Below are 27,363 nucleotides of genomic sequence, written 5' to 3' on the forward strand. Positions count from 1 at the left end.
AGAGCAGGGTCTCTGGTTCCCTGGTCACGCAGCGAGTCCCGAGTCGTTGATTTTTTTATAACGGTTAGTCGCCATCTAGTGGACTAAAGCAACTATGGCATACAGAACTACATTGAGCAGCAGCGTTCTAAAGTGTCTCATGTAGGCTACAGAACCACTTGACAACATTACTCTTATAACCTGTGTAATAACTGTCTAATAACATGATGTTGTTACACTGTAACTTGGAAATTGGCTTTGTAATTATATAATATAGAATATATATAGAAATTAAATTGAGGGACTCTGGGGCATTGCACATTCCAAAATCCCCTCTTTGTAAGGCTGGGGATAGAGAGAGCGAGAGAGAGAGAGGGAGAGAGAGAAAGAGAGAGAGAAAGTCTGTGTGAGTGTTGTGTGTGTGTGTGTGTGTGTGTGTGTGTGTGTGTGTGTGTGTGTGTGTGTGTGTGTGTGTGTGTGTGTGTGTGTGTGTGTGTGTGTGTGTGTGTGTGTGTGTGTGTGTGTGTGTGTGTGTGTGTGTGTGTGTGTACATGTGTGTGATTGGGGGAGGGCAGTTTACTTACTAACTGCTGCTCTGGAAGGGCTGGAATGACAACAGCTGAAGTGGAGGAAGATACTAAATAAAGAGACAAAAAGTCATACTGTAGTTACAGGAGCGTTACATTGCCAAATTCAATGTTGATCTCTCCAAAAGTTGTCTGTGAATTTCTCTTGGCTGCTTCATCAACAATATTTCAGCATTCAGATCATCACGTGTGTGGAGTGTAGTAGACAACCATATGAATCGTTGTTTACTGTACCACTCAAAATATGTCACTAAGTTGCATAACATGTGAATTCTGGGAATGGATTTTCTGCATTATCAAGGTAAGCAGATTTGGAATCACCCTCAATCGCCTTATATAGTGTTTTCTATGCTTTGTTCTCCAAACGAACTACTTTACTGTAGCCAAGTGGCACAGAAGAACAAGTATTTATAGCCTACTGTTGTTTTTATTCTTGTCTCCTTACACAGAGACAGGCAGTAGACAGGTCGGCAATAAGAATAGACAATCATGAAAACAACAAACACTCTGCTAAGTTTGCTGCAAAGTAATTGACTGTCGTCTGATAAATCAATCAAGTAGGCCTACCTTCAATCCTTATCTAGATGTAATATAATAATAATAATAATAATAATAATAATAGTTAATAGTTAATAATAATAATAATAATAATAAATGTAGGCCTATACAGTCAGCACACTATGTTTTTTGAAGACATGTCTCAGATGTTCTTGTCCAACCACCCCCATGACTCCAGCATACTGCACTTATGAGATGAGCACAAAGCAATGTTACTATAGTGACTTAACTGATAATTAATTACGCATTTCGCACGTTTAATATATTGGTTACCCCCTTGGTTATCCAGTGTAGTAAATGTACTGTAGTCCTACCGCTCCGCTTGTTAAACACATAGCTGACTGACGCTTAATGAAGATAAAAAATGTGCCTGCTTACCTTTATTTCCGAGCACGTTTAACTTTTTAAGATACATAGGTGACATACCTGTCAACCCTCCCGTTTTCCCCGGGATTCTCCCGTATTTTACCTTTCTTTCCCGCTGTGCTCCCGTTTAAATATTTTCCCGTTAATCTCCCGTATTTTTCACCTATAATATAATATAATTTAACACTTAATTGTTAGACGTTGGCGCATGCGCACAATCGTTTAATCCATGTCGGAGTTTACTTGTTTCCTCTCGTTACTTGGGCTGCGTTCGTAATCTTGCTCTGAGAGCGCCGGAACGCACACTAGGTGCAACGTCATAAAGGGACCAAGTAATTTGATTGGACAAGAGGCATTCCATGAGTGGTGATCAGATTTTCAGAGCGTATTTACGAACGCAGCCTCGGTTATCTCCGTTTTGCAATGATCGCTGGTAGCATTGCGCCGCTCTTTTCCCATTGACATCATGGTGTCAAGTAATGTATAAATAAATGTGCTGAATTAATATGCCCTTTTGTGTTTTCATGTATATATATGCAGGGATGTTCAAAGTATTTCACTTTCAACCAGGTATCTGATTCTGATCACCTGTAGTCACTTACTTAATCATAGGAATCATCACCCCTCCTAAATTTCGTTGTTTGGTACCTACTGTAGCAATGACAATAAAGTCCATTCAGGAACTAGTTAACCCAATTCTTGTTGCACGCCCGGGGGCGTGCGGGGGATATCCCTTATTTTCGGGAAAATATCCCTTATTTTCAAATCCCAATGTTGACAGCCAGGTATGCATAGGTCTAGTATTTACAAAAAATACTTACACCGTTCTTTTACCCCAGCGTTGGGGCGAAGAACTTACACCGTTCTTTTACCCCAGCGTTGGCGGCTCTAGTAACTCCTCGTGCCAAGTGGAACAAGCCTCGCGATGTCGCTTCTGCCACAGGTGGACACCGCTCCTCAATCGGTGTGTGTTAGGCGTCGCTTACCGTCTCTATTATCAACATAATGAAAGTCCTTAGGCTATTTTAAATGTAAGACTTTGATCAATTGAATGCCTACACATAGTTTTAATAAATTGTCTAGATGCATTTAAAAAATATTGAACGGCTAACTTTATAGCAAGTGAAGTGCCAACGAACAGCATCTATTGATTTAGTCGTTTACGGACTGGATTGGGTACAATATTTTTCTGCAAAGTAAGAGTTGCCATGTAATGGGTTGCATAACACTACCAGCTAATAGGCCTACAGTATGGCAGCTAGCTATAAGAAGTATTAGATTTACTATATAACAGTTGTGTTGTCTAATCACATTAGCCTGAACCCTAAACCAACATACTTAATCCTTTGTGTATGACCATGCTCACTCCTACAGAATACATAACCTGTCCTGTACACAGCGCTGCTGAAGTTAAGCAACATAAACACACAGTGTTAGCCAACCTATGTGTCAAATCCAGATTTTAAACACACTACACTCTTTGTTTCAGACTTCAGAGCCATGGTGATAGAGGGGAGAGAGAGGACAGCCTTTTCAACAGCAGGAGAGACAGGTGAGACCTGACAATGCTGAAGCAGCAAGGCAGAGTGGGCTATAGTCCAGATGGAGGCTCTCTTCCCCTCTCCTAGGGGTTCCATGTCCTCTCCGCAGGGGTGCCTACTAAGCTTCAGGCCATGCCCTTGGTCTTCGCCTCGGACCTTGTCGCATGTATGTCCAGTAGAATAATAGATATATAGCCTACAGTATACTATGTGAGCACAGGGATAGACACATGAGGGGGAAATTGAGCTTTGATCAATCATAGCAGCATAAATGCATGCCTTATTGTGTGAAATCCTGTGTCTGTGTTTGCTTTACTCACTCCCTGTATTGGAGATATCGACACAGAAACATTGTGTTTGGTGGTGGTAGTGGCATATTTGAGCGGAAAAGAAGGATGGATGTCCTCCAAGCCTCAGAGAGCATGCTGGGATATTTCTACGAGATTCCATTCACAAAGCGCCATGCCAACGTTTTGATCCAACAGGCAGAGCGCAGTGTAACAGTCTGGCAGGGTAATTGGGCATGGCGTACACACACACACACACACACACACACACACACACACACACACACACTCTCTCTCTCTCTTCCCCTCTCTCTCTCTTCCCCTCTCTCTCTCTCTCTCTCTCTCTCTCTCTCTCTCTCTCTCTCTCTCTCTCTCTCTCTCTCTCTCTCTCTCTCAGACAGTCTAGTGCCCACACACAAGCACTGATAGGTACTGTATATGAGGCGTATGTCATTAACCTTACTTGTTACATGGGAAACAGGTCATCCGACTATCTAGACTAGTTTGCCAAAAGATAATATCCAATTGATCACAAACACAGCCTTCATGCAAAGAGTTTATTTATGAATCAGACTGCAGTATCATACAACAGTAGCACAATCATATGACTATGTATTATGCTCATATTCATCAATACAAAGGTAAAGGTATGCCTGAAAGAAAAATAAATGAATGAGTTCTCTTTTGATTTACTCTAAAAATAGCTTTTAAATACTTGGCATAGTTTTGTAAATCAAATTATGAAAGTTAATGGTTGCCCATCGGTCCGACTACGGGAGTACCAAATGCAAATATACTGTATGCAAAAACTTTTTTCCCTCCTCTCTCTTGCATTTCATGCAAGGAAGAAAAAAAGATGTCGGTAAGTACAAAAAGCACTTAAATCTCATATGAAAATAGAAAATATTACAACAAGTGTGCATAATTATTCGTGTTGCACATAACCTGCAGTACAAAAAGTCAAATGACACCAAGTTTCAGTTCATCTGGCATGCCAATTCATGGGGTTGAATGTACTTTAATGGCCATTTTCGTGTCACGAGGGGCAGTTTACGTCTTAAGACTGAGGCCTCAAGCATAATCAGTCATAAGAATCAATGATATTTTGAAGGAAATGCAGAAGTAATTATGTGTACCCTCCAGTTTGTCCTGTTTGATTGACCGATGAACTCTTGTGAACTACTGAATTCTATCGGCCGTACCCCGTTCCCCTTATTTGTCAGAGACTTTGTGCATTTTGAGAAGTGTTAGTTTATGTTGGACTAAATTGCACAGTTCTGATTCAATGGCCCTACAGTAGAGTGAAGGGCAGACACCATGTATGCAGTCAACATTGCTACTGTACCTCTCTAGCTTATGAAAAGGCAGAACAACAAGTTGTTGTAAAATCTAAAATATGAAAACAGTGCTCCATTAAGTAACTATTTGGCATTGCCTTAAGTTTAATGAAATGCACACAATTGTCTAAGGCGACATGACTATTCCAAATGTCTGTATGTCCGTCAGAAATATCAACCTTAAGACAAAGTTCTAAGTCAATTAAATGCTACAACGGCAATAATGCTACATTACAGTATCCTGTAAGTTATAAAACTGTATGACTGAACAGTGATGTATTTAGCTTTTACACATAGCAGAACGGATTGGCTGTGGATGCGCACCTTTATCAATGCATTGTACATTTCTTCTCACTAACGGTTGTATCATTGACAGCAGTCTACACAAAATTAGCTCACTGTAGAAAGAAATGTTTGGCTGCATGGATAAAAGAATGGATTTTCAGATTTTATTTCTAAAGATGTTGCTATGAATCAGCGACAAAACAGTACATGATTTGGTTTGGAAGACATACAAAGACAAAAATAAGAGAGGTGGCCACACTGGACCGTAAACAGAAGAGCATAACTGAGATGGAATCGATGTATCAAATATCATAACGAGCGTCCAACATCAACTCTTTTTTTCTTACAGCATGTGAAAAGCACTATTAAATAGGGACTCATGGCACAATCAGATTATCCCATCAGGTCAGAACAATGACGACCCTCCACCTTTCACCTTTAACCTTTAACCTTCAAGGCACACTAAGGGTCATCTGTCCATAAGTCTCTCTTTTGTTTTAAAGCACTCTCATTATGGCACTGTACAGACATGATGACACTTTCAACTTGATCAACATTGTGTGGAGAAATAAAATATCATGGTTTAAATACAAAATATCTCTTAAAATATTTAAAATATACTTTATTTTGTACATTATGCAAACTGATTAACAATTCAATGATAACAAAAATAAATATTCAGTGAAATGTAGTCTCTTTCGATACACATAGATATGAACACAGATATACATACAGTATCTATGATGAAATAATGGTGCATTCAAGTGCTCCTCGGAAACTCCCGAAGCTTCCCGCTAAGATTTACCATATGATGTTGAGTAGAGCTCCTGATTGGCTAATTCCAAGATAGCTCAGTGTGGGAAACCGAGTCGAAAATGTCACTGTTTCCTATTTCCAAGGAGCACTTGAACGCAGCATAAGCACATCCACACCCTGACACATTTCCATATAGCTGTGGGATGATTACAGTAGAATGATGGCTGGTTCACAATGGAATTCCTGACAATGGTTCCCAGCTCCTCTAAAGCCACTGAGCTGTTTTGTACAACAATATTGCTCTATTGATCTTTTTTTCTCTTTTTTTTCTCTTTTTTTTCTCTTTTTTTTCTCTTTTTTTTACTATAATCCATATACCTCTCGTTAAGTCACACCTTATACTACTGTACTGTACACGCACCATACCATTTATTGCTTCCTGAAATTACCTGGAAAATAGAGCTATACACCAGATTTAACATTAAAACTACCCAGAGTGATCTTAAACCTGATCCAGCCTTTAAATGCACTTCTGGAGACAGAAGGCAACTCCCTCCCACCCCATAATGTATAACCAATGCCTCACAGAATACATATCAATCACTGATTTATCATTATGCTATAGAGAGTCACTCTTCATTGAAGAGATCCATGGGTAATGGTAACAGTGTGCTGGAAAGCGATGAGACAGGGCACAATGTATACAAATAATAGACAGATTGATTGATTGGTTGGTTGATTGATTGATTGGTTGATCGATCGATTCATCTGAAAACGAAAAACAGTTCTTCAGCCAAAGACTTTGATGTCCAACAAAATAAATGTTTCACCGCCTCTCCTACATAACAATCAAAATGTAACTTATTTTGGTGTAATTGACTCAACTTGAATGCAACTGAACAGCTTTTTATGACGATTATTCTCCTATGTCTACCTTTGTCGTAAAACATAAGTGCTTACATTCATATCTAAACAGCTCGCCCATAAACGAACAGAATCGTACAGTATGTTTGATAATGACTCAACTGTATTCACTATGGACATGTTTTTTTTAAATAGTTTTATACGCACGACAGAATTGCATAATATCTGCCAATGGAGGAAAAAAAGCATCAGGGAGGATAGAATAAGAGAGGCCAAAGCCAAAGCCGCTACAAGAAGACTGACAAGAAGAAACCCAAATAGAGGATGGGTGGTGATAGGGAGGTGGTGGTTGAGGTGGGAGGGTAGGGGGGGGAAGGGGGGGGGGGGGGTAGTTGGACTTGGAAGCTGCCCCTAGGTGGGGGGACACCTCCTTTTGGCAGTGGAACAGCACTCTTAGTACTCGACGACGCCGCAGGTGAGGGTGTTACACAATGCTCTTGTCGGACAAGAAGGCCATTTCTGTGTCTGGATGAGATGAAGGCATTCTAGTGAACAGCCAGGTCACAGTGTTGGAGCTAAAACCTCTGATGGAGATGACGACGGGGCGCAGTGCAGTCTCTCTCTCTCTCTACACTCTCTCCACTCGGCTTGGGTCGTAGGCCTCTGCGACACAGAGAGAGAGAGACGGATTTTAGAGAGAAGAATATAAGATGTGAACATGTATTTTTCACTCATTGTTCTTTCAGTTGTGGATGGAAGTTGACTTGAACTGTGAGTGGACAACAACCCCATCTTGTGGGGAATTTCAATAACAGCAAAGGCCTCACTGCGCTTGAAATTCAGTTTCATTAAATGACACTATTTGCCCTAACAACCTCAACTTCAAACCAAATGTTGTGATTCTGTTTGTCAATTCAAAATGTAATTAATATGCAATGTCTGGCTTCTTAAGAAGGGAAGCTGGTCTGGTTGATTAAATTCCACAAAATAATTCAATTTTCACCTCTCCCTTTGCTCTCCTTTTGCAGTTCAAGCATACATGCAGCATACCTCATGTTAGCAGCCTAAACTAGGCAGAAGCAATGATTGTGATTCTGATTGACATTTTCACTCTCTTTTCAACTTGTCCAATGTTATTGGTATTATGTTTGATGGTGACTTTGCATTAATTTGAAAGAAAAACACACATTTATTTGAAACAGACAGTATAAATCTATACTCCACTTCATTTGGCTTTGAGTTTTTACTTTTAAAGTGATTTGGTAAAGTGATTTACACTACCTGAGAGAGATGGCACCTCCTCATCTTGCAACACTGTTTCTTCAGTGACCTGCGGTGGAGAGAGGCTGACCTCTCTGTCCTCCACTGACACTGTGTCTCTCTGGAGAGCTGGGGAGGGCTCCTCTTCTGTCCCGCCATCCTTGGCCTCCCCCTCCTGTTCCATCGCCCTCTCCCCCTCTGCCTCCCCCTCCCCCTCCCCAGAGTCTGTGCTCCTGATGCTGAGGCGTCTCATGCGGGACACAGAGTCCACCTCCTTCATCCTCGCCAGACGCTCTAGCGCCACCCGGCTGGGGGAGGTGGTCAGCTTGTCCTGCAGGGCCTCGATGCGCTGTGATGGGCCTCTGCTCCTTCTCTCTCCCTCCACACTGAGAGACAGCGTGTGGTCCGGGTTGAGGGGGACCGAGAGGGGGAGTCTGTCCGGCGGAAACTCTGGTAAAACCTGGGTCCACACTCCGCTACTCCTCCTGGGTGGTTCTTGGACTTCCTGTGTCTCCTTATCTTGTGGCTCCTCCTGTTTATCAGGCACCGTAGACCCTATTATTTTCACTTCCTCACACTCATCTTTCACATTCAATGTCTGTTCATTTACACTGCTTTCCGGAGCTTCTCCTGCAATAACAGGGTCACTTTCTGTTAATTGAATCTCCTCCTCCTCTGCTGCTGGCTCTAGCTCTCTAACCCTGTTTTCTCCAGTGACCAGGGCTTCTGCAGGCACATCGATCCCTAATATCCTAGCTGCCCTCTCCTCTATGGATTCATTCTCTGGGATGCCCTCTGCAGATTTTACCTCATATAGTTTGTCGAGGTCCTCTCCCTCCGCCTGATTGGCCTTCTCAGCACCCCCAACATTCTTATCTGTTAACGACAGCTGCCTCCTCCAATCAGGGCCAGGATTAGACACTGATTGATTTGAGTCTGAATCAGCGGGTCCCGCCTCCGTGTCTCCGTCCTCAGTGGGGCTTTCTGATGCACACTGTGGATCACTGCTACTGCTATTGTCAGTCGGGCTGTTTTGATTGGTCGAGTCCGAGCTTTCCTCCTCGTGTAGCGGAGGCATTGGTATCTGCCTCATCTGACTCTCGCTCTCTTTTTTACAAATGGGACATTCTGCCTCAGAGTCAGCACCACACGCGCCCTGGGGAGCCTCTGCGTCACCAGTGCCCCCAGGTTTTGATTTGGTCGTGAGTGTTTTATTGACCTCTGTCGAGTCTCGAGACTTCTGAAGAGACTGACATATGTCCTCGTAATCGGGGGGACTAGTAAGAGTGGAGGCATCCTGCATGGGCTGTCTGTCCGCCCAGGGGACCTCGGCTGCTGACGTCGTCGGGCTGAAGTCACTGAGTGGCGTCTCCGGTGGCTCATCCTGTAGGTCCAGCTTCACTGTCCTGCCGTCGCTGTTCCTCCTCTCTGAGAAGTTCGAAATGACCCTGTAATCTCTGAATCCCGAGCCGGAGCCCGGCTCCCGCGGCGGGACGGGGAGTTCCTCTCTCAGCTGCTTGCTGAAAGTCACCGATTTCCCCGCCGGCCTAGAGAAGGCGCTCTTGACCTCCCTGAACTCGGGGTCGACAGACACCGTCCAGCTCTCCATGCTGCGTCTAAGGCTGCTAGGCTTGCTGAGGGGCTCCGCTCCCACCAGCCTTATCTTTATACGCTCTGGGATCTGCACCGCGCCAGTGGTGGGGACGTTATTGCTGGCAGTGCCTAGCTCTAGGATGTCCTTGTAGGCTTCGTTTAGGTCCTCGATGCACTGGTCCACGCTGGGCCGCTTGGCGCCCAGGTTCTGGTTCTGGCTCTGCTGCTGGTCCTGGAGCTCCTTGTTGATGGACTCCAGCTCCTCGATGGCGTCCCAAGGTCGTCGGCTGACGGGCTTTAGGAGGAACTGTCCGAAGGCCTCTTGCCCTCCGGGGTCGGGGCAGGCTGCTGGTTTGGCCTCCTCCTCCACGTCGTTTCCTGAGGATGGTGGTGGTGGTGGAGGTGGGGGCGGTGGTGGTGCTGATGGCGGCTGAGCTGTGCTCTTGTTCAGCTGGCTGGAGAAAGAGGACGTCCTGGAAAAGGCGCTGTTGCTGGAGGGTTTCAGGCTCTTCACCCCCTTTATGGGGTAGCTGAATGCGGTGCTGCTGCTACTATTCACACTGTCTGGGGAGGTGATGCTGTCGGGTCCTGGGAGGGCCGCGGGGTCTTGTGCTTCCTTGTTTTCGGGGCCTGGGAGAGGAGGAGGGGGGGCAGGCTTTTTGGCCTCGGGGCTAGTTTGGGTCTCCTGGTCTCGGTACTGGTTCCCTGGCCAGGATCCGGATAATTTGAGCTCCTTGTGATGGTTGATCTTAGGGGGCCTACAACAGGGGGGTCTTCTCGCAACTTTGCTGCTCGACCTGCTGCTGGCTATGCTACCGGTTAGTGCTTGCAGCTCAGCCTCGGCTGAAGATGTGCTTTGGAGACTTTGGTTTGTTAAGTGGCCGGTTTTGTTCTCGCTAGGGCTGTCTACTGGGTCTGGTTGTGGTGGAGTGTCGTTGTTGTTCTGATCGCGTGACGTCCCGGCGGGCGGCGGTAGCGGGGGAACAGGAACGGACACCAAACAGAATATTGTCTCACTAAGTTTCTTTTTCAAATTCTTAGGTTTCTCTTTCTCTGGGTCGGGTTCACTCTTTTTCACTGTCACAGGTTCTGTCACACTTGGGTCTACATGCCTGCTCTGTGGAGGGGGTCTAACCGGAAAAGCTGTGGGGTAATTAACACAGCTTTGGTCAGTAACTACACTAGTATCACTTCCTTTGATCATTATACCCCTGTTGCACCATCTATTACTGCTGTCGTTGTCGTTGAGAGATGCCTTGCGGCTGTCGGTATTGAGAGATAGCCCCTGTGGGGGGGTAAAGGCACTATCATGTGTAGATTGTCCTAAAACCTTAGCGGAGGGAATCTCTTTGTTGATGTTTCGGATCTTGTCCGAGTCAGTGAGAGAATTTCCGCCAGGCCCACCTGAGATAGTATGTCTCACTCGCGGGTCGTCGAAGGGTAAATAACGAACGTGTCCCACTCCCAGATGCTCCTCTGTGTAGCCAGGATGCACCACCTGTTTCCGATAGGGCACAACGCCTCTCTCCCCGTAGTGCTCCAACCAGGAGCCTCCCGTCTGTCTGGAGAACCACCTGCCCGCCTCCGAGCTCACAGGCCCTCCCCCCTCCCCCCTCCACTGCAGAGCCTCCCCCCTCCACCTATAGTTCATCACTTCATTGCGGTTCATTTGACCCCCTCTCTGGGGGGGAGGCGGGGGTCTCCTGTAAGACGGGGGTGGGATGTAACCGGGAGGTTCCATACCAAAGATGGCGGAGTGTTGTGCGAAATAGTCCTGTCTCTGCAGCTCTCCGCCCCGGGGGTGATAATAGATAGGCCTGTCTTTTTGTGGTTTGTTTTGCCCCCCTAGTTCAACGGCGAGTGTCTCTGAGCTACCCCTAGTCTGCTGGTGAATCTCGTACGATGGAGGCTTGACAGGCCTGCTGAACCTGGGCTTTGGTAAAAGTGCAACAGGGCCGCTCGGCCAGCCACCATTCCTGGCCCACCTGTCCCTGCCAATGGCAGCGCTGTAGTAATATCTACTATAAGGCCCGGAGAAGACGGTGCTGTTCACCCTCTGTCTGTCAGCTAGACCCGGCCTGGACTGGGCCACTAGGCCTAAGTCAGAATGCTCAGTGATATCGGGTGACAGCACTCTAGGGAGGGACTGGGACTTGGCTTTCGTTCTGGGGAGGACAGCACACTCTGTAGTCCTCAGGCGGTACTGCTGCTCCTGAGCCCACCTGTCCCCCTCCCCGTCCGACAGCTGCCTCCCCAGCCCGACCGCTGGCTTCCACTCCTCCGTGCCCAGACTCTGGCACTTCCGTTCCCCAGTCACCCTCAACTGCCCTGGGGCCGCGTCGGGGTCCCTCAGCCAGGAAGTGTCCTCCCATAGCTGTAGATGCTGTTGATGCTGCTGCTGCTGCTGCCTGTCCACCCTGTGCTCCTCTGCGATCAGACCCTGTGGTCTCCATGAGGCCTCTGTTGCCTTGAGGAAGCCGGCGGACGCCCTCAGCTCCCTGCCGTCGGCGTAGTCCAGGAGGACGCTGAAGTCCTGGCCCCTCCTCCTCCAGTAGGACACATCCCTCTCTTCTAGTAACGCTGGCTGCTCAGAGGAATAGGTCAAGCTGGGCGTGTCGTAGAACCTAGGAGGTAGGAAAGGAAAGCTCAATGTTAATGAGGTTCTGATGTAAAATAATGCGTCATGTACAGTATATGTATGTGGGAAAACCCAGAAATTAAATAAGTTCTTTGTAATCTTATCAACAAAATAAAGTTTACTTTGTAATTAACAAGTCTGCTGAACTTCACATGACATAACATCTGACACCCACAAAACAAGATCAGAGAGACAGAGAAGATGAATAAATTAGCTTTATCTGGGACTCTGAAACCCTACCACGCCTTCTGTGATGACACAAAGCTGCTGACCAACCTGCCGTGATTTGATACGATCTGTGATATTGATAAGTGTGACATTTTAAATGCGGTATGTCTGGCAAGCTTCCAAGTTGGTGTTTTGGCTTTGGGAGTAGACTAGAGAGAGGAATCAGTCTCTCCGATCGCAGCCCAAGAGAGGGGAGAGAAGAGAGCCAGCACATATCTGACGGAAGTGCTTGAGTCAGCGGCTCCCAACTCCCTTGAAGATAGCGTGAAATTTTGCGGCTGCTGCAATATGATCTGCATATTAAAACACACGCTGACCTTAATTCTGAAGGCTGGTAATGTGCTACTGCTGCCGCCGATACTGCTGCTGACATGCTTCTAGTCTGACCAAAAAGTCTTGACTTTTCTTGTTTATATCATGTGACGCTCGATCCAGAACAATTTCAGCATACTTGTCTGGCAACTACAGTAGGGCTGTAGAAAATGACAATACAAAATCTTCTTAATTTCCTATATACCAAATAGAGAAATGAACACTAAAGCTTTTTATTTTCTTATATGGATATATTCTGAAGGAAAAAACATTAAAAACGTTTTAGGGGCGCTTAGGTGTTGTAGCGGACTAAGTGTTGACCATGCAACCGCAGGGTTCCCGGTTCGATTCCGGCCGCGGACATATCCTGCATGTCCTCCCTTCTCTCTCTCTCACCCATCCTTCCTGTCATATCTCTACTATCTCTATCACAATAAATATGAAAAAAAGAAAAGAAAACGTTTTAAAGTGTGGTGTATGGGCATCATTTCAACTCACTTCATGTCACTTTCATGTAACTTTGTAATTGCCTAATCCAAAAAACTAAAATAGGCCTATATTCAATCATGTAGGCCTAATCAGAGTGGTATAATAACTACCGTAATATACCACTGGACCTAATAATAATTCCAATCAGTGCATTCTACATTCTGCATTCTGATTCTCTCAGTATGAAAAAGTGCCAAGAATGGCCCTTCAGGCTGAGTGACTATGTCCACATGAGGTCAGTCTCACCCAGACATGCATGCTCTCAGTCCCACAGACAGCAGTCACATGGGTGAGGCCATTGTGATGGAGTAAACAATGTCAGCTATAACTGTAACATCTTATATCCAGGTTGGATTACCAAACAACTGGTGTTCTGGAGTCTATAAAGGATGTCTTTTTGTAATCCAGATTATCCTGATCAAAACAACTGGGGTATCGTGTGAAATATTGATGGAGCTACATACTCCTTATTGGTGGGTTGTATTAAAGGAATAAACAGTCCATATTCCAATTTAGTAATGAACCGCTGAACAGTCATAACACAAGCCCAATTTACCAAGCAATGACAAAATCATTTACAAATGTACAGTGTAATCACATGTCAATCCAATGTTGGAACTTGTGTAATTACATGGTTACTACACAGATAATGGGGACAACACAATACAGTGTGACCTCAACACATCATCTAAGGACCTCTAATCTTGAATACACGAATAAGGGTGCTACAGTAACACCCAGTACTGCCTAGCAACACCCGTACTTTGAGGAGTGAGTGCAGGGCGTCAGTGTGTTCCAGTGTGCTTCTGTTTACAGTGTGGCGGTGATGCTCTTAAAGGGACATTACGCTCAAAAATCAATATAGACTCGTGTTGACATTAGACGACATCTGAGATTTGAAAGCATCTGAGGAATGTAGACGTTTCAGTGTAATATCCCTTCAAGGTTTGTACAGTTCTCTGAGCCTTAGACTTGCTGGTTCTATGCTGTTGTTTACATGGTGTGTCCCAGTGTGGATGATGCTTCTACTACTGGTAGTGGTGGTGGATAGTGGAGTGGATTTCATGGAGAGAGTGTTCTCTGTAAGCATGGATTCACATGCTAATGTCAACAACTCAGCGATGCAGGAGGAGCAGTGGAGGCTGGGTGGAGGTAGAAACCGGAGGACGGGGCTCATTGTAGTGCATTGAACGGAACGGTGTGTTTGATACCATTCCCTGTTCCGTTCCATGCATTACAATGAGCCCCGTCCTCCGATTTTCTACCTCGGGCCAGCCTCCACAGAGAAGGAGGCACCTTTACATAATTCCTCATATCACAGCCAGTGGTGCTGCAGCCTCCCTGTATCTGCAGCTCTGGAAGGAGGGAAAGGGGGGGAGGGTGGGGAGGGGGAAGGGAGGGAGGAAAAAAAGCCCTGCGCAGTGCAGACAGAGTGGCTCGGCTTTGCATGCTATGCCGAAGGGCCCCGGCAAGGAAGGGAAGGGAAGAGAAAAAAAAAAAGAAGAGAAGGGAAGGTAGGAGGGGGGATCTCAAAAGAGGGAGGGAGTGAGAGAGAGAGAGAGAGAGAGAGAGAGAGGGATGGCGGGGGGGGGGGGCGGAGGGGGGCGACTCACTCACCCGCTATCCGTGGCAAGAGAATCACCCAGGGGCTGTGCGTCACCTAGGTTACCGCTGCCAGCTTCTTTTCTCCTTTGGTTCCTCTCCCCGGCGTTCTCGCTGTCGCCGGGGCAGCCCTTCACCAGCGCCTGCCTGCTGCCGTAGATGACGGCCCCCCTGTCCGCCGCCGCCTCAGACCCGTTCAGCGTTCCGCGACCAGGAGGCCTGCTCTCCGCGATTTCACGGTGGCATTCGGCGTGGCGCGGCTTGTCGTAAGGCGTGGTGGTGGAAGGGGGGCCGCTCTTGGGCAGTTTGTATCCGTGAGAAATGAGGAGGTCCTCCACGCTGTACATGGTGGTGTCTCTCTCTCTCTCTCTCTCTGTCTCTCTCTCTGTCTCTCTCTCTCTCACTCTCTCTCTCTCTCTCTCTCTCTCTTGCTGGCAGGAGGGCGAAGGTGTGTGTATTCCTTATGCGCAGTGCTGGTGGAAGCCGGAGCACAGCTGCTTAGAGGAGGCCATCACTGAGGGGAGAACAGGGAGAGAGACCGGAGGGAGGAAAGGTAATGTTAATACTGATCACGCCTTCACAGTACTGTGTTAAAAGGCAACATTCAAAGTGGCCGTGGCTTCACAAAACTGTGTTAAACACGTAACACTCGCAGCGATCATATACCTTCACGGTACTGTGTTTTTTTAAAGGTAACATTCATAGTGATCATAAACCTTCACAGTATTGTGTTAAAAGGTAAAATTCATAGAAATAATTTACCTTCTCAGTACTGTGTTAAAAGGTAGCATTCATAGTGGTAGCCTTCACACTTATGTGTTATAGAGAACTAGGATGTCAGATGGAGACAGGGAAAACAAGCACAACAGCCTCTGATGATATTCCCACCACCGTTCTGCCTAGTAACCTACAGTACCCCTCCCTTCCATTGCAACCACAATAGCATAATTGCATTCATGAGAGATTCTGAGAGAGATTCCAGATAAGTTGCATAGCTACTACACAGAATAGATACAGGACTGTCTATTCTTATGGCTGGTCTATTGTGGTCTATTGTGTACTGTATGACCAGGTCTTGTGATACCAATTTGCCATTAATATTGGATAAGGACCGTCAGATCAAATTAACGAATAAACAAATAAACTACTGCTTATGATACGCTGTTCATTCATCTGACAACAATACCAACTTCTTCGGTAATGGAATTACCATTACTTACTGTACGGGAGGACATTCTGCTTGCGACTAAATGTACTACAGTGTGTGCCAAGAAACAAACAGCAACTGTGTTTTGTGTTCATCAAACCACTGTTAGTACAGTATGGGAATAGATTAAAGCAAAGGTACTGAAAAGACTACAGTACACCAACCACAAAGCAACAAATGGTCTCCATGAACAAATATACAGTATGGGGGCCCAATTCCAGTCCGCACAACAGCCCTACAGTAGCAACACATAAGTTTCAAAAGTACATAAACAAATTCAACTCTACCATCTCTGTGGTGTCGAATACTCCACTGAGTGGCTTCAGGAAAGTGAGTGAGCGTCACCAAATTGTGTCTTAAGGCTAAAGGGACCTGTTGTTCCACCCATACGTTAGTGAGAGAAGTCTGTACGATAAATTGATCAAATTGAGCCAGGGAATGAAATGATGTGTCATTGAAAACCAATACTGTGGTTCCTCTGTCATTCATGGATGCACACAGCTCTTAGGTTACTGCTACAGTGGGCTACAATACCAGTGCAAAAACGAAGACATTACAGTTAATGAAGTGACTATGGGCAAAACATTAAGAAAATATGTTATAAATTCTATATTGCAATATTTAATCTTTGTATATAAGGCGAACACTGCCTTCACTTTCCTGTCATCATAACTGTGTATAATTTAAACTCTTTTCAATCTATCTCTATAAAGCATAATAAAGTGCACTAGGTGAAAATGTGTTTATTTCGTATAAAGGCATGATCCCCTGAATGCGTTGTTTTTGGAAATCATTTCAGTAGCTCTATTTCCGGTGTGTGTACCACGACACATTCCTTTCAGTATTTCTTGAATGGCCATAGTACATGTCTGTGTGTGACTGACTCAGGCATTGCGAGCCAAAATCAATCCATTTCAAGATTACCACAGCAGGGGTTGCTATAAACAGATGCTGCTCGACAACAACGTCTCAAAATATCTGTTATGATTTGAATAACTTGTTGCCACTTCTTTCTGACAGTGATTACTCTGCCACTCATTTTAGTAACTTGTACATTCAGCAAGAAAAAAATAAAACACAATCGAAAAGTTTTTAAAGACTTGATATATTGCTCAGCAGTGTGTTGCAACAGAGTATAGAGATGATCCTCCTGATTCGATAGATAGATTCCACTGTGTGTGTGTGTGTGTGTGTGTGTGTGTGTGTGTGTGTGTGTGTGTGTGTGTGTGTGTGTGTGTGAACGTGCATGTTTGTGTTTCTCTAAACAGCCCAGCTTCTCTGATATATTCATTAGTGCCCATCACAAACTCAGGCTGCCTGGAGATGACAGTGGCATGGCTTATAAAGCAGAGACGCTGTGATCAAAGGCTTCGTACACATTAGCATTCTGCTAATCAGGTTTGGACTTGAATGCTGGCTCGCCATTCAGTTTTCATTAAAAAGTTGTCATTCAAGGGACAAGTGTCGAGTCAAAAGCAATATGGTGGCTTTCGATAGACCAAATGCTCAGCATCCACGCGGTGCTTCTGAGGTGATGTGCTTGTGCCGAAGTTACTTCACAAACAAACACAAATAGTAGGCCGCAGGCTCTCCCTGTCTATAAACTACTTTCCAGGTAGTCTATCCAGAAGACCAGCTCAGTGGCCTTGCGGTTAGAGTGTCCGCCCTGAGATTGGGAGTTCATGAGTTCGATTCCCGGCCGAGTCTTACCAAAGACTATAAGAAATGGTACCCGATGCCCCCGTTTAATAACAAATTAAACACATATAGAGATGCTCCAACTCCTCCTAGGCCTACATAGCAACAGGTCTACAGTAGTAGAGGCGTGGGGAGGTAGAAATCAGAGGATGGGCTCATTGTAATGCATGGAATGGAAAGAGAAATGGTATCAGACAGGCATATCATTCCATTCCATGTGTTACAATGAGCCTGTCCTCCGATTTCTACCACCACCAGCCTCCCTGGTCTACAGTACATGGAACCATTCAACCAGACCTGGGCTGAAATATAGGTGTGGTTGGTTTGCTATCAATAGACGATCCCATTGGTTGCATCACAGCGGGCAAGCTACATTAAGCACACTTCAAGTATAAGAAAGACAATCAAACAGTATTTCAACCTATGGTCTGCATACTGTACAATCATGGGCAACACTGCAAAGCCAATAAGCTGCTTGTTCTAGACAGCTGTCCTTTTGCCATAAACAGTCCGAAGTCAAATCACTTATATCATATTGCATCGTGGTGAACAACATAGTTTCCTCACACTTTCAGTGTTCTTAAATTCTATAAAATTCAATTGACCTCAACTTGACCTTTGCCTTTGCCATTCAATTGTACGTTCTCTGGGTTCTCAGTGTCTCTGGCTTGTGAGATCTGGCATGTGGGACCATTGTATATAGTAGAGTAAAGTATGTTGTCACGTGGCCTCGCCCAGCCTTCAGCCAATTATGGCTATAGAGAAGGAAGAACAACATCATCTCTCTGTCCAGATTAAATCCATTTTAACATTTTTTTTCAGGCATAACACCATGTCCAGATGGATTACCAACAGTATCAAACAAGTCTTTTTTTTGTAAATACACAGAGCTTGCAGTGACATCATAAATCAACTCCTAAAACTGAAGGACACGCCCTTTGACGATTCAGGACAAATTACTAATATGGAGTCAAACTAGGTAGAAGCACCTGTGTAACCAGGTAGAAGCACCTGTGTAACTAGGTAGAAGCACCTGTGTAACCAGGTAGAAGCACCTGTGTAACTAGGTAGAAGCACCTGTGTAACCAGGTAGAAGCACCTGTGTAACCAGGTAGAAGCACCTGTGTAACTAGGTAGAAGCACCTGTGTAACCAGGTAGAAGCACCTGTGTAACTAGGTAGAAGCACCTGTGTAACCAGGTAGAAGCACCTGTGTAACCAGGTAGAAGCACCTGTGTAACCAGGTAGAAGCACCTGTGTACCCCACTAAAGATCTCCTCAAGGTCTTCAGCTAGGGGGAGGCTTGTGGAGGTAGAAATCGGAGGAGGGCTCATTATAATACATGGAATGGAATAAGGAATGGTACCAAACACACACAATGCATTCCATGGTTTACAATGAGCCCATCCTCCGATTTCTACCTCCACCAGCCTCCCCTGGTTAGAGCGTACGGTAGCAGAACAAAGGAGTAACACCAGGACTACAATAGGATACTTACAAATTGACACTGGGTAAAGTAGATGCTCCATGACCCTGTTGCAGGGGAGGCTGGTGGAGGTAGAAATAAGAGGACGGGTTCATTGTAATGCATGGAATGGAATGAGGAACGTGTGTTTAATACCTTTCCTCTCTCCATTCCATGCATTACAGTGAGCCCGGCCTCTGATTTCTACCTCCACCAGCCTCCCTTGCTCTGTTGCCATGGTTAAGGCAAAGACCATGGTAAACCAAACTCAACAGACAGCATGGTAAACCAAACTCAACAGACAGCATGGTAAACCAAACTCAACAGACAGCATGGTAAACCAACCTCAACAGACAGCATGGTAAACCAAACTCAACAGACAGCATGGTAAACCAACCTCAACAGATAGACAGAAACTAGTTGTGAGGTGTTATAGGATAGACAGGGCTGCTGCTAAAACCAGGCAGAGAAACCCCTAATTAGAGCAAAGTCAATACTAGGAAGTATAGAAGGATTCATGTACGTCATACAGAACTAGCAGCGATTACAATAGCCTAACCACACGCCTACAAGACAGAGCAGAACTGACTCAATGCAAGGTAAATGGTAACAACTTTATCCCCTTTATCTTTAGAGTTACTACACCAGGTGTTGTGATGTGGTCAATTCAATTTCAATTTCCATCAATTCAGCAAATGAATTCAAAAGAAATCCTCACATGAGAATTCCGAACTGGAATTTCAATTCAGTTCCACAATTGGCTGAATTGAGATGGGATTGACCCCATCCCATCTCCTACTGACCTCACACCTCCTTTCGCCCCCTCCCTCCCTCCCTCCCTCGCTCCCCTCCTCCCCTCCTCCTCTCCAATGAGAGGGAAGGAGGCCCCCCCTGTTCAGGCCCTGCTTGGAGCCTCAGAGCACAGCACAGGTAGTGGGCACTACAGCACAGCAGCACCACCCCTACAGCCAAGGCAGTACCTCTTAGCAAAAATGATGGCCAAAACATGGCTTTTAATTTGAGATTAAGTGACTCTGTTGAACTTGCTATTGAAGTTGAACTGTACATTGAACACGTTTAGGTGGACCTTGTCCTAAATATTAATTTGTTTCAAAAACACCTGCCTGATGCAAATTTTCGTTAGATTATTAAACTTGTGCCTGTGTGAATGTTTAATCATTGATACTAGGCCGATGCCATGCATGTTGTGTATCAATAAGAGATGATATATTTCTGTTATAATATACAAGATGTATAGATACAGTACCACGTATGACCTACTATAGAGAGAACAGCCTTGCCATACTGCAGTGTTATATGGTACAGCCTACATAAAATTGACTGCTAAGAATGATTTTTCAAATCAGCTTTGCTCGCCATACAAACCCTCGTTGCTTTACGCAGTGCTGCAGGTACGGCGCGTATGAAGAACATCTATACTTGCACACACACTGTAAGTTGACAAATATAGTGAACGGATCATGTTTTGACGAACGGTCGTTAGCCAAAATCATAACCCCATTGCAATTGTACATGTCTCCACGGAACATTCACCGATCATGACATCTATTACATATTCATATCTGGCTATCCACCGCCGCTCAGCTCTAATCAATCGAAGGGCGAACGTTCTAGGTGTGCGCGAGTTTAAGCGCGGTTGGTTAATTATAAGGTTTTGCAGATGCGTCTTAGCTGACCGTGTGTTTACCAAGACCCACTACCCTGCCTGCGCTACCGTGTAGGCTACGTGAAGCAACAAAAAAAAAAATAGACAACCCCTCCCTAGAAAAAAATATTTCGTCTGAGTAATAATATTGACATTCATATGCTTAACGTTTCGATACCGTTATAAACGCGCAATGACAGTGAAACGCATACCTGGAGGATGCTTGGCGCGGCCGTCGCATGCAGTTCCCCTGCTGCTGCGCCCAGCTTCAGTCGCTGAGAGCACTGCACATACCTTCTGCACAGACCTTCTGCTGCTGAGCATGCCTATTGCGATGGGGAGGGAAAGACGCGCTGGTTAGAGTGGGTTTTCCTCACTAGGCAAGGCAAAGGCAAGGCTGTGCGTTCGTCATTCGTTAAGAAGCAGGGTATTCAAAATGGTTTCTTCCAAACTGTGAAAGAAGTTTGGTTTTTTTCCCATGCAGGCAACAATGAATTATTCCCATATTATGAGGCTAATTGTATTCTAATTGTATAGGCTGTTCCCATGCATAGACTAGAGTACACACACACACACACACACACACACACACACACACACACACACACTCACACACACACACACACACACACACACACACACACACACACACACACACACACACACACACTCATGCACACACACACACTCACACACATACAGGTGTATTGTTGGTGTGTAAGGCCATTCTGTACATTTGGACACAATAGACTCATGGAAAATGATAAAAAAAACACCTCCTCAACAAAGTGCTGATCTATACAGTCACAGTTCCTGCAGATTACAATCCATAACAACATTCATTAAGAACCACCAGGCATGCTTAGGCATTAGCTCAGTCAGTGTTCCTCACAGACGGCAGCCAGTGTTCACCCAGTGTTAAGTATTAAACGTGTGGCAGAGGAGCTGAAACTTGCCCTTGGTGATGGTGGGGATGACTCGTCAGTGAGTGTCCCCCTCTCCCGCCCAATGCCAAGACAGCTTGGCTAATTAAATGCGCTCTGCTCGGGCCCTTCCCCGTGCCAACTGTGACATACTGCACTGAGAGGAAACCCGCCGCGCGGGTGACCGTGGGACGTCGCGGCTGTTGGGATGTACAGTATTAAAACACGGACACTGTGTCCCGATTCTCTCTCTCTCCACCCTTTTTCCCTGAAGTATGCACTTGTGCACTCTCTCCCCTGCAAGGGCGTAGATGTACATTGTAGGATTCAAGAGCAGAAGCCCCGGCTTGCATTGCAGCCCAGCCCAGCTCAGAGGAAGACAGCAGAGAGAAATTAAGAGAGGAATAACAGAGGAAGAGGGGAGAGCTTACAACAGTAAGGATCGTAGCCAGTCACATGTCAAATAAATGTTCTAATTTCTTTGGGAGAATGTCTAAGAAAAAAAAAAAGAGTTGTTCCAATTCTGCACTTTAAGTGATTTGAAACACTGTTTCTGGTTACTCAAATACTCCTAGATTAGAGTTTCGGCAGTGCCATGCTTTATTTTTATGGGGGGGGGAGTAATTTCATAAATGCTACCAGAATCAGGCACAGCCTCTTCTCTGTGAAAGCCAGTGTGTGTGGGAGAGAGAGAGAGAGGAATCCCATCTTTGAGACCACTAACATCTGGAAGTGGGTGATCACCTCATTTACTAAAGCTCATTTTACTGTAAGTCCCATTTCACTCAATTTTCTGTATTACTGTATCCACCAAGGGAGGCTGGTGGAGGTAGAAATCCGAGGACGGGCTCATCTCCTCCTTCAAACAATCCTTCAAAACACACACATTATTGTTGTTTTTATTGTTGTTTTTACTGTACTTTTGTTTGACTTTTTATTTATCTATCTACGGTATTCCTGTTCTCTCCATGGAATGGAATGTCTTTGAGTTCTGAGAAAAGAGCTATACTAAATAAATGCATATTATTATTATTATGATTATTATTATTATTGTTGTTGTTGTTGTTGTTATTATAATTATAATAATAATTATAGTTATTATTATTATTATTGTAATGCATAGAATTGAAATACTTGATACCACTCCTCAATCCATTCCATGCATTATGATAAGCCAGTCCTCCGATTCTCTACCTCCACCAGCCTCCACTGGTGTCCACTTTAGCTTGACAGACCGTGTTGGCAATAAGCCCCCGTTCTAGGTGAGGGGAGATTGTAGACTGTTATCAGCCACGGTCAATGGCGTAATAGGGCGAGCCCCCTCTGTGACACTAGTCCCACTGCTTTTAGGCGATGACAGCAGCATCTCCACCCTCCGCGTCCGGGCACCCCATCCCCACCCCCCCCGGCCCCGGAATGCCAGGCCCCGGCTTTGCGTTTGACGTCCAATCAGATTACAAACTCTGCCAGTTCTGCATACTAACACTGTGTGCTGCATCATCTCTCCCAACACCGCGGCCGCTGCTCTGAGTCTGGGCTGGACAGTGTGTGAGGGGCTATCTGATCCCCCCTGTCAGCCATGTTATAAATATCAAATATATATTATTATTATTTTATATATAATGATATATATTATACTCTTAGAAAGAAAGGGTCCAAAAGGGTTCTCTAAAGGGTTTCCTCTATAGGGACAGCCAAATAACCTTTAGGTTCTAGGTAGAATCCAGTGGAGGCTGGTGGAGGTAGAAATCGGAGGACGGCCTCATTGTATTGGTGTTGGTACAGTTTGATGCCATTCCTCATTCCACTCCATGGATTACAGTGAGCCTGTCCTCCGGTTTCTGCCTCGACCAGCCTCCCCTGGTAGAATGTCTTCCTCTAAGTGTAGCACTGTGTGTGGTGAGAAGTGTTCCACTGTAATAGGAACGTATCATTAGACAGAAGGGAAATCATTCTGCCATTCCCATTTCCATCCACGCGACACTCTGTCTGGACTCCCTGGGTGGTCCTCTTCCTCCAACTGCAGCCATGTCCGGTCTGCTTCAAAGGACAGCCTACAGTAATCAAAGCCTTTGATACCAAATTACCTATTTTGATGAATACTCTGAAGAAAAGCGTTTCATGGTGAAACAGATTATATGTTGAAATGAAGAAGTCAAACGTCTATTTAGGATGTGGGACAACTCTTTAGACGAGGGGCAGTTTCAAGCTTTTTAAATATCCGTTTTGTCCACTACCGTATGTCCCAAAAAGTGTCTGTTGCGTTATGGATGAACGGAGACCTATTAGAAATATTGCTGTTGTTTTTGGCTCCAGGCACTAAGATTTGTGTTTGAGCCTTGTGGTAAGTATTGCCATTGGGCAGTTCGGGATTCTGGACAGACATTTTAGAAGAGAGGAACAATAATCAGCCAATAGGAGTGTAACTAAATTCAGCAACTCTGTACATGGGCAGGGTATAGTCAAAGTGCATAAATGTTTCCATTTGAACCATTTAGCAGACACTTTTATCCAAAGCATCTTACAATTAGACATTACAGGGACAGTCTCCCTGGAGTAAGTAACTAAGTTACCCAAGGGCACACTAGTGGCGGCATTCCCAGGTGTTCCCAGATGACCTTCTGATCACCAGTCCAACTCACTATCCACTAGGCCACCACTACCTCTTACATTAGTGGTCCATCATAGAGAACCACAACATTGGGTACCAACGAATAGGGCGTTTGTTCTGTCCCCCAGTTTGGAATGTTGTGAGAGGCATTCCTTGGAGATAGACCACGGTCGAGGCCAAAGGGAGATGTGTGTGAAAGCAATGGTATGATAGCGGTTGACGTGTCTATGAAGATAAGCATGAACCCATATCTATTACCATGAGTGTTTGTGTCCATGTCACCAGGCATGCAGACCAGACCACCTACAAAAAAACATTTAGATGGTATATGTCTGTCGTCAAAATGTGTTGCAATTAGCGTCTGCTGTATATGTGATTTGAATACATACAGTCCAATGCACAGCAGTAAATGTAATGGTGGTCCTCTGTGCTCCTCTGTGGTTCAGTTGGTAGAGCATTGCGCTAACAACTCTTAGGCACACCAGTACATTTAACAAGCCTCTAAACACCCATTGGCGATTTTAGGAAAATGCTTTATTCTTATTATCCTTTTTTGATTTCCTGTCTTTGTAGGGAGCGAAAATCTCCCAAACGTCGTTTCCGGATTCCAACTGAGACTTTCATTACTTCTCCCCATGAACAGAAGCATACATTTCCACTGCTCATGTCATTTTGGCTTGTCAGGGTTTACGCACAATGGCCTCTCATTAAAAATTGTAATTAGTGCTTGTGAATCGCACATATGGGGTTCAACTCTGGAGCACTTGGGGAAAAGACTAGACACCACACTAGGGCTTTAATTTCTGAATGGAGTTGGCTGAGAGCCTTCTCTGATTGTGATATAATCTGAAGAGGAGCAACACTGAATACTGTACGTTACATTAACGCAATTTGAAGCTGCTTTCCCTAAAGGAGGCTAAATTTCAAAGACTCAAGTTTTCAGCATCAAGACTGACTGAATCAATGCAGCCACTCATCTAATTTTCCTACACAACTAACTGAATTTCTAATAACAGTTAATACTATATATTACATTAACACATTTTGATACTGCTTTTCCTAAAGGAGGCCATATTTCAGAGACTCAAGTTATCAGCATCAAGACTGACTGAATCAATGCAGCTAATTTCTAATAATACCTTGCAAACGCAGCTCTCATAATCCAATTAAGACAATTCCAACATTACCATTCCATGACTGATCTGAGGTTGTGGGGTTCAGTGAGTTTCAGTAGGAGCTGAAACAGGCAGGAGGTTATCAGTGAAGGACTACATGTTCATTTCTTCTGTCTAAAACCAGACTGATGCTGTTGAATTCAATACTTTGCATTGTTATTATGGCCAATCTGGTGCTTGTCCCTACTGCATGTCTCGCTTTGACCCACCGTTGGTGCTGAGGCTACACTGGGTCTTTGATTTTCTCCCAGGTCCAGCTCCCCCTCTGCCCTCTCCCTGTCCGTGACCTCTGTTGCCTAGGAAACAGAGGGGACCCCTCACCCTGTCCGTGACCTCTGTTGCCTAGGATACGGAGGGGACCCCTTATTATGGCTTGTACGTATTGTCTTCTAGTAAGCAGAGTTGCTGCACACAGTCCACAGGGAATACAGCAGGACTGGGCTATTTATCGCCACCTTGTGGTCAAAACGAGGGACTGTTACAAAGAGGGTGTGATATACAAGGGGCTGGTGACACGAAAATACTGTACCTGATGTCGTCGAATGGTTGATATTCAGGTGGTGTGGGGCATATGTGTGCACGTCTGAGAGAAAGGTAGCGAGAGATTGCTGCCCAAAATTTGAATCTGCCTCAGTCTGTCTTCCAAATATGGGCGTGCCTCAAGAGAGGCTAAGAGCGTATGGCAGATAAGGCTGTTATTGTAGGATGTCTGCAGCAGGGTGTCTCCTCAACGTGTATGGTGATGTGACATTATTGCGGAGTGTGCCTTTAACAGAAATATCTAGAACAGTGGAGACACAGAGTTATAGAAAATACACACGCATGTACTGAATACAGTTCATCATGCTTTAGCACAACGTTTCATAAAACCAAAAGGCGAAAATAAGAAGATTGGTGCGGAATATAGTTTTATTAATTCTAATAGCTGTAATATATTAAATATTAAAAACATCAAGTAAAAATGCTCACGTATGTACACAGCAGCGTAAGCAGGAGGCTGGGCGGAGCAGAATAGTTTTGTGCTTTTCCTATTAGGCTTATCAAGAAAATATTTCGTTGTGCTACACATTTCCTACGTGAAAATGCACAGAAACATTTCCAAGAGAGCAAATGCTTGGTTTTAACGTCAAAGCTTTAGATGGAACAGTGTTACTCCAGTGATGATTTCAACATTTAAATGAACTTAATCATTCTGCATCTAAATGGGTTACAACATTGTAGATGTGTTCTGCCTGCTATATATTTCTAGAAATATATTGTAGCTGTAGCAATCTTTGATTTGGAGAGATTTAGTGACACCATTTCAATCTATATCCTCTATGGCAATAATCATGCGAAGGTGAGATAAACATATGCACTCTACCATTTCTACATGAACTCCATATACAGTTCTCTTCCTTTCTTATGCACTGTACATCCATATATCTGCATTTCAACATACGACATCCCGTTCAGCAAACATGTGCATTGCTATCCAATTCTCTTAAAATCTCGTAAAATATATTTTCTGGTGGTCAACACATCATTCTACAGGCAGAGGTGATTGGCACAATTACAATAAAAGAGAGAATAACAGACACACACTCATGGTAATCAAATATCACCTGAGAAACTAAAGACAAACATGGCATTGACAGTTACAGGGCTGGTTTCATAGATTGCAAATTAAGACTAATCCTAGACTGAAAACGCATCCTCAATGGAGATTTTCCATTGCACGTGTGATTTTAACCCTGAACTAGGCTTAAGCCATGCCTGTGAAACCGGCCCAAAATCGGTCATGCCTAGTGTAAATCAACCAGAGCAGCGAAGTAGCAATCAAACTGAATGAAACCACCCATTTCTCCCTTGGGGAAAGCTTTTCAATGCTATATCCATATACAGTAACTATCCTGTAGTTGTGTGACGTCCTATTGGCTGGATGCGCACTCTCTACT

General features: G+C 44.8%; 1 protein-coding gene across 1 annotated transcript; it reads right to left on the reverse strand.

The window, feature by feature from the left end:
• Positions 1 to 7,188: 7,188 nt before the first annotated feature.
• On the reverse strand, positions 7,189 to 15,029 carry jcadb (junctional cadherin 5 associated b; the record flags this gene model as incomplete). Its single annotated transcript, XM_080546915.1, has 3 exons — positions 7,189 to 7,223; positions 7,842 to 12,037; positions 14,698 to 15,029. 3 exons carry the CDS (start codon positions 15,027 to 15,029, stop codon positions 7,189 to 7,191), a joined length of 4,563 nt encoding a protein of 1,520 aa, XP_080403041.1.
• Between the last annotated feature and the right edge of the window lie 12,334 nt (positions 15,030 to 27,363).

The sequence above is a fragment of the Nansenia antarctica genome, assembly GCF_963989245.1.
Source record: "Nansenia antarctica genome assembly, chromosome: 16".
NCBI lineage: Eukaryota > Metazoa > Chordata > Actinopteri > Argentiniformes > Microstomatidae > Nansenia > Nansenia antarctica.